The sequence below is a fragment of the Crinia signifera genome, chromosome 3 (assembly GCF_055691185.1).
Source record: "Crinia signifera chromosome 3, ASM5569118v1, whole genome shotgun sequence".
In the NCBI taxonomy this organism is placed as follows: Eukaryota; Metazoa; Chordata; class Amphibia; order Anura; family Myobatrachidae; genus Crinia; species Crinia signifera.
Genome location: NC_139219.1, coordinates 216,868,754 through 216,884,881, shown reverse-complemented (window position 1 = coordinate 216,884,881; position 16,128 = coordinate 216,868,754). Strand labels below are relative to the sequence as shown.

At 46.0% G+C, this 16,128-nt stretch overlaps 1 protein-coding gene across 1 annotated transcript in view; it reads right to left on the bottom strand.

Moving 5' to 3' along the window:
- The window catches only part of RNPEPL1 (arginyl aminopeptidase like 1), a 34,651-nt gene extending 30,719 nt beyond the window's left edge, over positions 1-3,932 (bottom strand). Inside the window, exons 1-2 of the mRNA XM_083177434.1 lie at positions 2,541-3,932; positions 76-216 (exon numbers count right to left, since the gene is read on the bottom strand). Coding sequence (XP_083033560.1) covers positions 76-216; positions 2,541-3,698 — 1,299 coding nt within the window. The 5' untranslated portion in view covers positions 3,699-3,932. The remainder of the gene's footprint in view (positions 1-75; positions 217-2,540) is intronic.
- Between the last annotated feature and the right edge of the window lie 12,196 nt (positions 3,933-16,128).

The window sequence follows — 16,128 nt, the reverse complement described above, 5'->3', positions numbered from 1 at the left end:
AAAGTGAAATGTCAATCATTTGTTATTAGTGTTACAAAAATCACTGGCTGAAAAAACAAAGCTTGCTTCACTTACTTTGACAGAGGCAGAGTAGGTACACTTTACAGCTGGCGTATCAAAACATGGGAAGAAGGAGCGGTTGCACACAGAGTGCCCTTGAGTGAAGACAAACAACTCAGAGCTTCCATAGGAGAGTTCAGGGTCCAACCACCATATCTGTCCAAAAAAACAAAAAGATTGATTAAGGAGGTGCTGGATGTGATGGTTACATGTGTGTCCTGATGTCTAACAAACACATTCAAAGTTTTCATATTACAAAGAAAACAGTATTTTGTTAAACTGAGAATGCAGCACCTTATTCGTTCAAGTAGGATTATAAAAAAATCTTGTGGAAGAATTTCTAACATGTAAATATGCAGATGGTTTTAGTCAATTATTTTTAACAATACAGCTAACAATATATACATTTCAGATTATACATTCATTTGGGAGGGTTTGAGTATATGTTTTTGGTGTGAAGAAAAGGCCTGTAAAATGCAGCCTATTCCTAGAAGTATCAATACAGTCCACCAAATTGTAAATATGTTCCTTTAGGTGAATAGTGATGAGGCCCGGAAAGGTATATCGACCATACTCTTTGGTCCCCTTTATAGTAAGTATGCACAACAAACATACAGTTTTAGAGTACTAGAATAATGACACTTAAGGACCTGAGTGGGAACTTAGCAGAGGCAGCGGAGGGGGGCCCGCATTGTGGCAGCCCCCCTCCTCGTAAAGGGTAAGAGCCGCCACTGTTCAAGACACAAGGCAATTAACTTCTTCACTGCTTAGGATCAGTGAGAACCTAAAAACTGACATAGAAGTCCTCCCTTTATAATTTCTGTCACTTGGATGGGTATGTGACTTGATATAATCACAAACGGGCCATTCATGAGGTATTTGAACACTGCCTCTTCTAGGCAAAACATGGAAATCTTTTTGAAAGCCAGAACCAGGAAGAGAACATTGTGTGCTCTTTATTATCTTATTCTGACACGCACAGACTCAAGGTTACCCTTATGTTGGGTACACACCTATAGATTTACCCTTTCCAATCTATCTGGTGGGATCAAAAATCAGGTAATGCATGGGAGCAGATGACAATGAACCATTCGCTCCAGAATGCTGGAAAAAACAAGACTAATTCAGATAAATTGGTTAAAGTCGACAACTTATAAAACGAAATCAAACAGTCCTTTTAATCCATTTTCCAATGTTTTGGAGCAATTGATCAATTGTCATTTTCTCCCATACGTTCCCACCAGATAGATTGGACATATACAATTTTGTGTGTGGAGTTTCAACTTTCAAACAATGTGACCCTTCAGAAATGATCTGTGACCACAAGAAAACTTATCAATGGTCACAGGAGCACCCTGGCACTTGAAGTGATCATTAAGAAATCCAGGAAAGGTGGACAAATGCCACCCCCTCTAGCTTGAAAAAAAAACTTAGGTGCACTCTTATTTGAAAAATGAGTCTTCAAATGATGTGGCTCCTTAGTGGTAATAGCCTGATCATCACCTGTGACCAAAAAAGTTATGTCTGTCATTTAATTTCCAACAAGCAATAGCTTATAGCTATAAATAGCAATAAATTGTACACAACAGCTGCAAAGAAAACATAACCTGGTTAATTGTATCTTATATATGCAGGCAAAATTAATTTAAAATGAGCAATGTTATTGATTACTTGACATAATTAGAGATGGGTGTGACTGGGAGGACTAATCACATACCCCTAATCCAGTGGTTCTCAAACTGTGTGCCGTGGCACCCTGGGGTGCCTTGTGACAATTGCAGTGGTGCCCTTATTTGGTGGTTCAGGATCTAATTAAATATATGGTCAGTGTAATAGACAAAACCAGTGTGTGTGGCTTTCAGTCATAATATATGTGGACAAACAGAAGTGAATCCTGTCCCTCACAACATAGCTGACCTAGGATAACAGGATGACATATAAAACACAATTTACTTAATTACTTTTTTATTTTTTTTCATTGAAAACGTATCATTAAGTAACTTTTGTCCTAGGGGTGCCATGAAAAATATTTGGATACTGTAGGGTACAGAGATCCAAAAGTGTTTGGGAACCCCTGCCATAATCTCTTGGATTGTGACTGTTTGCACATTAACTGCTTACAATGTTTTTTGGCTCTGACTTTTAAGAACTAAAGAGTCCTGTCAAAACCAGCTGAATGGAGAAGCACTGTTGTCCACAGCTAGGGGAAGTGCCACTATTTACAGATGGTATTGCAGCTTTAACTTATTCAGGATTTAGCAAAAAAACAGAAAGAAATCCTTGTTTCCTAAAGTATGATCTACCCTTATGTCAAAACTTCTTGGTGTACTTATTACTTACTACCTATTCTGTAGAGTCTAAATACCATTGTACTACAACAACGCAAAAGTTTAATGACCCAACATTGACACAAGATTGCTACACCAAAACGAAACATGGCTCCAGTGAGGTGTTCTGTCTTTATTTAACAAAAGACTTACCGCAGGACCCTCTCCCGTGATGTAGTGTACAATAACCTGGAACGTCTCGTTGGTCTGCAAAGTTTCAGGCACAGTGATGGTAAGTGCAGAGCCATAGTCTGTAAACTCTTCGACCCTAAAGTCCAACGGAAAGCAGCAGGAGGGTTGAGTGGGCACAGAGTCACTGGCACTATGGTTCCCACATGGCTGGTTAAAAGTGCAAGGCAGTGCCTCCAAAAAAGGAAAGTCCATAGATGAAAAGTGAGGAGAGGAAACTACTGTGGTAAAACTGTTCTCAGGGGTAGGGGATACTACAGAGTCTGGAGACAAGGTGTAGCATGAGGAAGATGACCGGGAAGACAGATCAGCTGTGGGGGAATGAGGGGCTGTTAGGGTAGACATAGGTGCAAGGCAAGAAGGTTTAAGAAAAGCAGCAGGAGTCCGATGACCATTTATAAGGGGACAACCTGAACCAGCAGGGGCTGCAGCAGCAATGTCTGGAGAACAAGTATAGTCAACAATACCAGGTAGGGAGCATGAGGAGAAATTGGGATTTGTTGTACGTGAAATAGAAAGGTCAAGGGGCTCTGGAGTGACTACAGGGGAGCATTCTGATGCCACCGGTCTCAATGCAGGAGACTCAGGGGTCACATACCATAAATGGTCAGTGGTTTGAGTGCTGGGAGGTGATTCGGGATGCTCCAAGTCAGTTTTACACTCTATATCACCAGGTGCCCCCTGGCACATACCTGTGGGGTAATCAGAAGTCCAGGAGTGGCCACCGTGAGGGCAGTTCTTGTGAGCACAAGTGCAGGTGGGGGCACTGGAGGGGCAGGTCTGGCTGGAAGAGGCAAAAGCTTTGTCACCGGGGTTCTTGCTCTGTCGCCCTCCCCTCCTGCAACGCACAGAGCTCACTCTGACAACAGGGTGAGTGTCCAGGACCAAAGCCGGTCCTCCAGGCAACAGAGAGCTGAGCTCAAGCACCAAGCAGCCGGACAGCTCCCTAGTCTCCGGCCGCAGCTCCAACCCTAAGTGAAAGTGGTGCAGCCGGTATAGCTGGAAGCTGGAGGCCGAGGCTGGGTCTGGTGGCCCCGGGAGGAAGCGCTGCGGAGAGTCCGAGACAGGCCCCGGGTGCAACGGACGGCGGCAGCAGCAGAGAGCCGGACACGGCGCGGCCATATTGAGGCCGCAGCTACCGGCAACTCCCTATAGGCGAAAACACGTACAGTAGCGGCTGGACCTATGTAAAATCCATCGGAGCCCCGAGAGGCCTAGACCGGGAGGAGCCGCAGCTGAGACCGGCCGGCCCGGGACAGGAAGTGACAGAACTGGGAGGCGAGGCTTGGCCCGGGACTGCCCCTGGCTGGCATTCAGCAGTGGTGGTGGTGGCAGTTGAGCTGCTGACTGAGGACGCGGGCATGCGTGCTGAGCCTGTGTGCGCGCACACACCGAGCGTCCGAGCCCCGTGCCGGTGTCACCCTCCTCTGTACCTCCTCACTGTCCCGGCGGGCGCAGAGGGCACAGAACCGGGTCGGAGATATATGATGTACCTTGGTGTCAGATGCACAAAAAAGAAAAGTTATTATAAATTATTTTTTTTTTTTTTTTGCCATAAACACATGTGAGGCCGCGGCCACTGTGTCCTGCTATATAAGCCCAGGCATTTTATTTCCTGCAATAGTCAAAATGTAGTGGCATGGAGAAGATGTACTAAGCTCTGGGGAGAGAAAAAGTTGATGGAGATAAAGTGCCAGCCAATTCGTTTCTTACTGCAATGTAAAGTTCTGTACACACTGTACGATATGCAACACGGCCTGTGACTAATACCCCTTCGCATCTAAAGGGGCGATTTCAGCCCCTTTCTAAGCAATCTGACTAGATCACTTAGAAAAGGAGCATGGAATGCTCCGTGTCTATGTCCTGCAGCGATGACGATGCACGGCCCCGCGCATCGGGGAAAACCCGTTTTTGCACGGACTTTCCCTACATCGTGTGGCTTTGTGACACCCTTTGGGGGGTTAACCTTGTCCTATCCTAATAGGTGGCAGAGGGTTCCGTGATGATATGGTGGAGCAGTGGACAATCAGCAGGGAGATCAGCGAAGACTTTCACCAGGATGCGAAGGAGAGCTGTAGTGGATACTACAGCGATAACCAGGAGTGACCAATGATGTTAGCAGGTAGACATCATTGTACTGACTGCCGGTCTGGCCCGGCTAGTCAGACTTTAAGGGTAGAGCTGAGCGGTGATTGGCTGCGCGTGTGACCTCACACTTAGGAGCCACGCAGCATAGGCTGTAGCAACCAAGAAGATGGCCACCGCCAGATGTGGCGACAGAAACCAGCCGGCGGAGAATATACGCAGAGGCGCTGCAGCCGGCGCTTCCTAGCCAGAGGCCTAACAAGACACGGACACCATCATGACGACCCATGCCCCACGCCACTCAGAGCTCGCACAGCAGGAGACTGCACACCACAGCTGTCACCTGGTGGTGACAGAGTGTCGGAACACAGACAGCCAGCATGGGACAGCACAGGGAGCCAGGGTAGCTGAGATGGTGGTCAGGACAGCACCCCCTCCTTTACGAGTGGGTTTAGTTGGAAATTTCTTGTGGAAGTCCTGTATCATTCTGGGGGCGTGTGCTTCAGACGCATTGGTCCAAGATCTCTCTTCAGGCCCATAGCCTTTCCAATCGATCAAGTACTGTAAGCGCTTGTACCTAATACGAGAGTCCAGAATTCGGGCCACCTCATATTCAATGCCCGTGTGTAAAAACTTTGGGAGACCTGGGAAGATCAGCATGGAATTTGTTTAATACTAAAGGTTTAAGCAAGGAAATATGAAATGAATTCGGAATCCTTAAGTAATGTTGTAATTTTAACTTATAGGCAACTGGATTGCTGATCTGTATTATCGGGAAAGGACCGATAAAACGGGGTGCAAATTTCATCGATGGTACATGAAAACGAATGTTACGAGTGGACAGCCATACCTTGTCACCCACTCTCAATGTGGGAATAGCTCTTCTTCTATCAGCAAATTTCTTATATTTCTGTGAAGCTTTCAACAATGATTTCCTGACTTTCTTCCAATGCTGATGAAGCTGATGGAAAGTTAACGCTACCGCTGGAACAGATGTTGATGGTAGCTGCTGGAAGTCAGGAACCCTAGGATGGAAGCCATAATTCACAAAGAAAGGTGTAGAAGAAGAAGATGAGTGGTACTGATTGTTATGACCAAACTCGGCCCATGGTAACACCTCGACCCAGTCATCCTGGGAGGATGAAACATGTAAACGTAAAAAAGTCTCTACATCTTGATTGACTCTCTCCGTTTGGCCGTTAGATTGTGGATGGTAGGCTGTGCTGAAGTTAAGTTGAATCTTGAGGACTTTACATAGAGCTCGCCAGAATTTTGCGACAAACTGTACCCCTCGATCTGAAACTATTTATTTCGGTAGCCCGTGGGTTCTGAAGATCTCCTTGATGAAAAGATTTGCTAATTTTGGAGCTGATGGTAACCCACGAAGCGGTATGAAATGAGCCATTTTAGAAAATCGATCTATGACCACCCATATGGTGGTATAACCATCAGATGATAATGAAGGTAATGAAGTCCATTGACAAATGGGTCCACGGACCCTGAGGTCAGATGGTAATGAAGTCCATTGACAAATGGGTCCACGGACCCTGAGGAATAGTGAGTGGCATCAATGGACCAACTGGAGCTAAATGGAAGGACTTATGTTGGGCACAATGAGGGCAGGAAGCAATATATTCCTTAACATCTTTTTTCAGGGCAGGCCACCAGTACCTTTGAGAAAGGAATTCGTAGGTCTTCTGAATCCCCGGATGACCGGAGAATTTGTAATCATGAGCCCAACGCAGAATTTCAAAAAGGATCAAGAAAGTGGTCCTTTGGTCACAGTATTATAGTATACACCTGTATATCAAATTTCATCTATCATACATCAGGTTAATCACCTGTATTTACAGTAGTAGAAAATATTCCTGTCACTATCTATATGCTTTTCACTAAGAAAAAACAATTATGAATCTCATTCCTAAACATGACAAATATCACTCAGGGTGATCTTAGTAGTTCTAGACCACTCAGAGCAGATACAAGCGAAAAAAGGGGAAACAATGAAACCCTTTTCCCAAAATGATAATAAGTATATTATATATACACCCAATACAATTAAAACGTGGTACTGGTGCACAGGTTCTTTTGCCCAATTTACCTTTCCCCATGTTGTAGCACTTTTCGTGAAGCACCAGCTGGAGTGTAACGGAGGCTGGGTGCTTTAATGTAGGGCTGTTGCATGAACGACAGATTGGAGTGAAGCAATTGGATAAAATTAAACCTTTTTTAATAAAGATACTGCGGTACAAGATATGAATGATGGCATAAAGAATAACTGTAGATATTGATAAACTGAAAGAAGACAATAATAAACAATACTTTTGGAGAGCTTGAAGATGATTGGGAAGTTAAATGATTTGATTATTGCAGGGTTGGATGATTGGATGATTGAAAGAAAGATTGGATGAAGAAATGGATGGTTGAATGATTGGATGATGAAGTCCAGTTGAATCTGTGCTGAGTGAGATCGTAGCTGCAGGACCAGGGATGCGACCACGGATAATAACCGTCAGGAATGAAGAAAGACCAGGAGACCATTAGCGGTTATGTACTCCATTTTATAAACATACCGTATACGGGACATAATCCCTTGCATTATGTCCCGTATGAGGTCCTGAGAGTAGATACAGAGCAGGGTCTCTATAATGGCGGCCAGGCATTATCCGCAGGCGTTTCTTGTCCCATATAAAATGAGTGGTTTGGTTCTGTAGGAATATAAAACCATAAGGAGTAGGCACGAGCAAGACGATTCATTGGAATGAGTTGAGACACACGGCTCAGCTCGGTGAAGTGCGTTGAGACTAGAGATGTGCAGGTTCTGATTTACTCTGATTTACTTTGATTTCAAAGCAGGATCTTATTGGCTTTCAACTATCAACAACTGTCATGTGATTTGGGATAGCCAATAAGATCCTGCTTTGAAATCAGAGTAAATCAGAACCTGCACATCTCTAGTTGAGACAGTGACTCGGCTCTCGAGACACTACTCATATGGAATTACAGGCACAGGGAGACAGTGTAGGGCTCACAGCACACTCAGGGAGTTGCAGAGTCTCTGTGCCTCAGTGTGTGCTGGCAGACAAGTAAGTTAGTGGCTTGGCTCATGAGTCGTGGACTCGTGGTGTGGTATTGCAGGCACAGGGAGACAGTGCACGGCTCACAGCACACTCAGGGAGTTGCAGAGTCTCTGTGCCTCAGTGTGTGCTGGCAGACAAGTAAGATAGTGGCTTGGCTCATGAGTCGTGGACTCGTGGTGTGGTATTGCAGGCACAGAGAGACAGTGCACGGCTCCCAGCATAGACTTGACTTGGACTCAGCTGTTACTGCACTCTATAGCCTGCTAGTGCTATGCTATAATGCTGCTGCTGCTGTCTCGGCTCTTGCCACAGTGAGTGACTCAAATCATGTATTCAGCTTACACCGGACGGGCTTAAACGCCCGCACCCCCCTCCCGCCGCTTGAAGATGACAGCGCGATGTCATCTTCAAGCGCCGATCGACGCCGCCGTACCCGGAACGCTGCTGGGGGCAGCCCAGCACTAAGGTAAGCTGCTAGGCTGCCCCCAGTCCCTGCGCACACCCCCCGCCATTGGACAGGAGGTGAATGGATGCTGCACACAGGCATCCGTTCACCTCCCGCCGCCGCTGCTGTCTGCAGAGTATAGCAGACAGCAGCGCCGGCTGTCAGTGTCAGACTGACAATCCGTCCAACCTGCGGACGCTGCGGTCCGCAGGTTGGACGTTCCCCATTCATGTAAATGGGAGCCAGGTCATCCGACCCGGCGTTCCCATTTACACCGCCCTCTACCCAGGTCCTAGCCGTGTTCTACCCAGGTCAGGACCTGGGTAGAAGTCCCGTGTAAAGGGCACGGCGTTAGGGATTTACACCGCCGAAGATCCGGGTCTGACCCGCCGCTGACCCGGATTTTTCGGCGGTGTAAAAGGGGTATTAGTCTTTGTTCTTGGAGTGAAGTGGCCCAGGGAACTGGAAAGAGCTGGTATGGGCCGGAACTATAGCCATTGTTTCTCAAGTACACTGATTCATCACTACAACACAATCTAGGTATCACTAATGTCATATATAGTGATCCTTTCACTATACAGACATTTGCGACTGTTGACGGTAACTGATAAAAGTTAAATCAAAACAACATTTGGGGTTTACTCAGGGAGTTCCATGCGAACAGAGACAAAAGGGATCATAGCTTTAAGTCTTTAACCATTAAAGTTTCACGTCCGGCCCTGGTAGTTACGTAAAGCTAATAAGACGCAAGTGGCGCCATGGAATTGCGCAGTGGGCGGTTGTAATAAATTAATGGCGTAGAGCTGCAATTTTTACTTCCACAGTCCACCATTTGACAGTAAAAAAAAACGGTCACATTTTCACAATTAATAATTCATAATTTCGCATTAATTTCCATATTTCATAAAAAATTAAATTTTTTTCATAAAAAATGTCATTGACAGATACGTGAAGCGTGGATCGTGGGTGTATGTGCAGTAAGAGGGGATGTATAATTTTTGCGCTATGGCTAATCCAAGATTAATAATAAATGGGGGGAGTACATTTACTTACTGCCGGCATGTCCAAACCATGGTCCTGCAACAGTTGGAGGGCCACAGTCCAGACATGCCCGACTTAATGATACATTTGGGGATGTATATTTGTATATGTAAGTGTGGTGTTCCTGCATTGGACGTGTGCTGCTGCAGGGTGTAATAAGGTGAACCACCTTCATATGACCTATAAAGGATGCTGGGAAAAAACATTGATGGACAACATAACAAATCAATTCAACAGGGTAATGTAAAGAGTTTCCTGGAAAAGTGGAGAACAGGCATTTCTCCTTGTGCGGAAGGGGGACTGGAACAGGCATACATTTCTAGACATGTTATCCCTTACTAAATAATGGTCTCTATTGTAACCTGAGTCTTCCGTGTGACCACTTGTCCTTATACTCATTATTTCAATGTGTTTCTTTCTATCCCGGGTTACCCACCACATACATTTAAATAACACGCTGAATAATATGATGACACCACTGATACAGAGCAACAGTTGTCTATGATCTTCTGGGACCATTCTTAAACCAATGTATTGGGCTCCACCAGAAGGTCCCTTTTCTAGTCTGTTCATAACCTCCTGTGCAGAACCAATTGTTTTATAGGCTTGTAGCTCTTTTTCCAGGGTATCAGAATGTGTCATCATATGTCTCCATTATGTTATCCATTGAGTCTGTCAATACTTGTTAGTCTTGAAGTTAATTATTCTCCTGGCAGTATGGGTGATATCTAATGCGAGGGGGATTTGACACCCGAAGGTCTCATGGACTAGATCTGAGGTCAGAGGTTTCTTTCAAATACTCAGATCTCTTCTATGCTTGCCTGGCATCATCTGAAGCAAGTCATCTAAAGCAAGCAATGAGTTAGAACTGGAATGAAGTTTTAAAACCATCTCTCATCTCCTCTGTACAGGTACATGAATGCCATTTTCCAAAACCTGATGTTTTTCATTTAAAAGAACAGTCTGCAATGGGAATGTGTTTTGTTACTGGGAGCCTACAACATCCCCCACCTTTAATAAGATAAGCTGAGCAATGTGTGCAAACACCAACCCCTCCCCCTGTACCAGCTGACCCAAACTTTCCTTTAAAATGGGACATTGGAGAAGCCTGGCCAAGGCTTGCCTGGCATCATCTGAAGCAAGTCATCTAAAGCAAGCAATGAGTTAGAACTGGAATGAAGTTTTAAAACCATCTCTCATCTCCTCTGTACAGGTACATGAATGCCATTTTCCAAAACCTGATGCTTTTCATTTAAAAGAACAGTCTGCAATGGGAATGTGTTTTGTTACTGGGAGCCTACAACATCCCCCACCTTTAATCAGATAAGCTGAGCAATGTGTGCAAACACCAACCCCTCCCCCTGTACCAGCTGACCCAAACTTTCCTTTAAAATGGGACATTGGAGAAGCCTGGCCAAGGCTTGCCTGGCATCATCTGAAGCAAGTCATCTAAAGCAAGCAATGAGTTAGAACTGGAATGTAGTTTTAAAACCATCTCTCATCTCCTCTGTACAGGTACATGAATGCCATTTTCCAAAACCTGATGCTTTTCATTTAAAATAAGTCTGCAATGGGAATGTGTTTTGTTACTGGGAGCCTACAACATCCCCCACCTTTAATCTGATAAGCTGAGCAATGTGTGCAAACACCAACCCCTCCCCCTGCACCAGCTGACCCAAACTTTCCTTTAAAATGGGACATTGGAGAAGCCTGGCCAAGGCTTGCCTGGCATCATCTGAAGCAAGTCATCTAAAGCAAGCAATAAGTTAGAACTGGAATGAAGTTTTAAAACCATCTCTCATCTCCTCTGTACAGGTACATGAATGCCATTTTCCAAAACCTGATGCTTTTCATTTAAAAGAACAGTCTGCAATGGGAATGTGTTTTGTTACTGGGAGCCTACAACATCCCCCACCTTTTTTTTTATAAAGTATTTTTATTTCACAGGTCATTAATACAGAACAGAACAGCAAATCAAGTATTGTGCATGCGTAACATTCAATCAGGATCAAGCATTGGATATCAGAATGTACATAATGTTCACATACAATATCATAATCTTACAATGTATTAAAGAATATAATAAAAAATTTCAATTGATAAGGAGAAATGGTATTGCCATCTTATTCTGGCTGAGTATCTAAACATTTAATTTTATTTATTTGAGTTTGAGAGAAACAGTAAAGAAGAAGAAGAGATGAAAGAGAGAGAGAGATCATTAGTCATTAATTAATGCGCATACTATGGGGTTCATTCCCAATTAGGGTAATATATCTATGCATAGTTTGGGTTGATCAGTTCTTACAAGTATATGAGCGGTATAGTTTCAGCGTCCACAGTCAACACCACAGCCCAGCAATGTATCATCAGGAGTGTGCTGAATGTGGAGACTCCAGCCACCTACCCCATATCTTGTCAAATTTGGGCAAAGTACCCCGAGACATGTATACATATTTTTCATGCTGTACCGTGGTGTTAACCAGAGCCTTCCACTCCGCCATCGTGGGTCCCGAGGTAGCCATCCAATGTCTGGCTATGACAACTTTAGCTAGAGAGCACAAATTGGTCACATATTGTCCCTCTGCATTGTTCAGTGATGTATTTTCCTTGCTTCCCAAGATGCACATCTTGGGCGTCAGAGCTTGCCCAGATATACCAGTTGATATAATAGCTGATTTAACCGTCCCCCAGAAAGAGTTAACCAGGGGACACTCCCAGAGGAGATGCCACAGGTTCCCCTGTGTGAAGCCACACTTTGGGCAGGCCGGGGAGGCCCGTCCACCAAATTTAACCATAGTGCACGGTGTTAGGTATGTTCTGTGTATAATAAATAGCTGGACTTGTTGGAATCTTGCTGAGACCGTGGCATACCGAGGTGATGCCAGAGCCTCCTCCCACTCCTCCTCTTCAAAAGCACCCACATCTACCTCCCACTTGGCCTTTAAGGCGGGCAGCGAGTCTTTATGTAGAAAGGATAGCAGGAATGAATAGGCTAGAGAGATGGTTTTTACCTGTCCGAGGTTGGCCAGGAATATTTTTGCCGGGGAGGATAGTAGCACAGGAGGACTGCTATTAAACTGGGTGTTGAGGGCGTGGCGCAACTGCAGGTATCTAAAGAAGTATACCTGAGATAACCCATACTCCTCCTTTAGCTGTTGAAAGGTTTTTAGCAGAGATGCCTCATATAGTTGTCCAATCGTCACCACCCCCCCAGATGACCACAGACTCCTGCCCGACAAGCAAGCGAGTTCAGACAATTTGGTAGAATGCCAGAGGGGAGCTCCAGGATCTATAGCCGTGTATCCCATCAAGGATTGGGCCTCCTGCCATATCTTGATGGCCTGGACCACTAGTGGAGGGGCCCCCCTAGGTATCTTCCCACCCAACAATAGCTGCGTGGGTGTGATGTCGGGACATATTTGGTGCAGAAAAGTGGTAGGGAGCGAGCTCTGGTCAGTGTCCTGCGTCCAGTGCCTAAGGTGCGAGAACTGGCCAGCATAATAGTACAGTCTGAATTGTGGTAGAGCCAAACCCCCATCAGTCCGTGGTCTAGTGAGAGTGCTGATGCTGATTCTGGGGCGCTTATTAGCCCATATCAGTGAGGATAGTAAGCTGTTTAGGTGTCTGAAAAAGGAGGCGGGTATGTAAACCGGGGATTGATTCAAGACATATGTTATCTTGGGTTGCAAGATCATTTTAACCAAGTTGACCCTGCCAATGACATTTAGGGGCAACTTGGTCCATACCGACAGTTTATCCTTAACGACGGACAGCAGTGGGTGTAGGTTTCTAGGGATAAAATCCTGACTGTTGTTTGTAATATTAATCCCCAAATATTTGAATTGGGGAACCCAGCTGAGTGGAAGAGGGGTGCCCGGGGCCAGCGGTGGTAGGCCTCTTAGGGGCATCATGGAGGATTTAGACCAGTTCACTGTGAGGCCTGAGAAACCGCCAAACTCCTCCATCAGCTGCAGGGCAATCGGTACTGACAGTCTATAGTCTTTTAAAAAAAGAAGTAAGTCATCGGCATAGAGTGCCACCGTGTCCGTCCTCTGACCCAGTTGGAGCCCGACTATGTCTCGGTGTGTCCTGAGGATGCAGGCAAGTGGTTCGATAGCTATAGCAAAAAGACCAGGAGAAAGGGGGCATCCCTGTCTAGTACCCCGTCCCAGCGCAAAGGGGGGTGAGACATGGCTATTAACCGAGACCCTGGCCATCGGGTGGAGATACAGTAACTGGACCCATTTTAAGTATTGTGGGCCAAAGCCCATGCGTCTCATTACCTGCCATAGATAAGGCCATTCGACTGAGTCGAAGGCCTTATTGGCATCGAACGAAACAATAGCTGAGTACATTTCCTCCTCATGGGTGGCCTGAATATGTGTATACAGCCGTCTTAAATTTGTACTGGTGGACATACCCGGCATGAAGCCGGTTTGGTCCGGATGAATAATGGTCAATATCACACTATTTAGCCGAATGGCCAGGACCTTCGCCAATATTTTGATGTCAGTAGTAATCAGGGAGATAGGTCTGTATGAGTCGGGATATTCGGGGTCTTTCCCGGGCTTGGGTATAACGACTATAACAGCCTCGGACATAGAGTCCGGTATGGCGTTCAGGTCGAGGAGATCATTAAATAACTTCAACAGCTTGGGGGCGAATAAGTCCAAATGTGTCCTGTATAGTTCCACTGGGACCCCGTCTACGCCCGGAGCCTTCCCACTGGGAAAGGATCGGATCGCAGCCTCTAATTCATCAATTGTAAGCGGTGCCTCAAGGGAGGATTTAGCCTCCTCAGGCAGTGTGGGTAAGTCTATGCGGTCTATATAGTCGTGAGTTCCCCCCTGCGAACAGCTTAGGCGTGAGCTGTATAGCTCCTGATAAAAAGTGAGAAACACGTCCGCTATTTCCCGGGGGGATGTCCTCAGTATCCCGTCGGTGTCAAAGATTTGGGCCACAGAGTTGGCAGGGCGGTCCAAGTGTACCAGGTGAGCCAGGAGGCTGCCTGTCTTGTCCGCGTTCATGTAAAGTTTGTGGGATTTAAATAACAAGCTGCGTGCATTGCGTTCCTCCAGATGAGAAACCCAGGTAGTTTGTGCTAACTCCCACTTTGCCCTGGACTCCTCCGAGCCCTCCTCCAAGTGTGTGATCTCAGTGTGTCTACATTCATCCTCCAGTTCAATACCCTTAGCTTTGTGTGTTCGTTTAATAGAAGCAATTTTAGATATGAGGGTGCCCCTCAGATATGCCTTGAATGCTTCCCACACTACCGGGGCAGGGGCTGTACCCGTATTGATATCAAAGTACCCATCCCACATAGTCTGGAGGTCTGCGGATTCTCCAATTTGTAATAACCAGGAGGGATGTAGTTTCCAGAAGGACTGTCCCCTCTGGCATTCCATCCCCACCGTCAGCATCAGAGGCGATTGGTCCGAGACACCCCTCGCTTTGTAGCAGATGTTTTGAAGTCTGGGCAATACTGAGGGGGTGACTAGGGCTAGATCAATGCGCGAGAAGGAATTATGAGTTTTAGAGAAGCAGGAGTATTGGGTGGCCGCAGGGTGTTTTAGTCGCCAGGCATCCCTCAAACCAATTGACTCCACATACTTTGCAAAGCCCGTGGGGCGGTCGTCAGTAGGGACGGAGCCAGGGGGCCACCATCTGTCTAGCCGTTGGTTCATTAGCTTATTAAAATCCCCGAGGCATACTACTGGTGTGTCAGGGGATTGGGCCACATAAGCAGCCGCTTGTTTTAAGACATCGTAATTAAAAGGAGGGGGGACATAGACCGCCAGGACAAAAAAGGGCTGAGAGTATAATTTACATTTGAGGAAAACGTATCTACCCAGTGGGTCTGTTTTAACGTCTAGCAGCGCAAATTGTACTGATTTGTTAATTAGTACCGAAACCCCTCTGGAGTGAGTAGTATGGGAACTATGGTATGCCCATCCCACCCAGGGCCTGCGAAGGGACATAAGTCTATTTCCCTCCAGGTGGGTCTCAATAAGGCAGGTGATGTCCGAGCCGTACTGCTTAACCATTTTTAGAACTAGGGAACGTTTAACTCTATCATTTATCCCCCGGACATTCCAGGTTAAGATGTTAAGTTCCGTCATGTTGAGTTAAAGGGCGCGGGCCGTAGAGAGCCGTCATGTCAGTGCTGCCACCTTGTAGACCTGAGTAAACCGCAACCATTGCTGCAAAACACGTCATACCCTCCAATTGTATGCATATCGAATCAATATACCTTGCATGACTAATAAAGAAAGAGAAAGAAGAAAAGCTAGAAGACATAGAAAGAACAATCCCAACAAAATACACCCCCTCCCTGTATACCTCCCCCAACCTAGGCATACTTGTAACCCTAACCTAGTAACTATGGAGACCAAGAAAGGTCAGCAATATCTACGAACTATGGGAGCAATCAGTTAATAGCTACCAATGCAAGCATCGGGGCCCCCTGGCTATCTATTGACCTTCGCTTGTCTAGAGCGACACCTACGCAAAAAACAGAATAAAATACACAACATTTAGTATCATTCCCCCCCCCGCCACCCCCCCCCCCTCCCGCTAAGGCATAGTGAAACAGATCAATTGTAGTATATCTCTAATAATATTCACGTTGACCGGACAACATCGGAACCACTCTGGCGTCTTGGGAACTCCTGAAGATCGTATGAAAGAGTGGAATAATATGTCCATTTAGGTGTAAATCTAGTCCTTTTTCTGGCTGTTTGTAGGGGATCAGGCCGGAGCCAGCTGGCGAGCGCCATGCGCAAATCTATCGAGCCAGGCTGCCACCTCACGAGGGCTGTTGAAGAATTTAGTCTCTCCCTCCGCCACCACCCGCAACCGGGCCGGGAAGAGCATGGAATAGGGAAGGCCCAAGTCTCGCAAC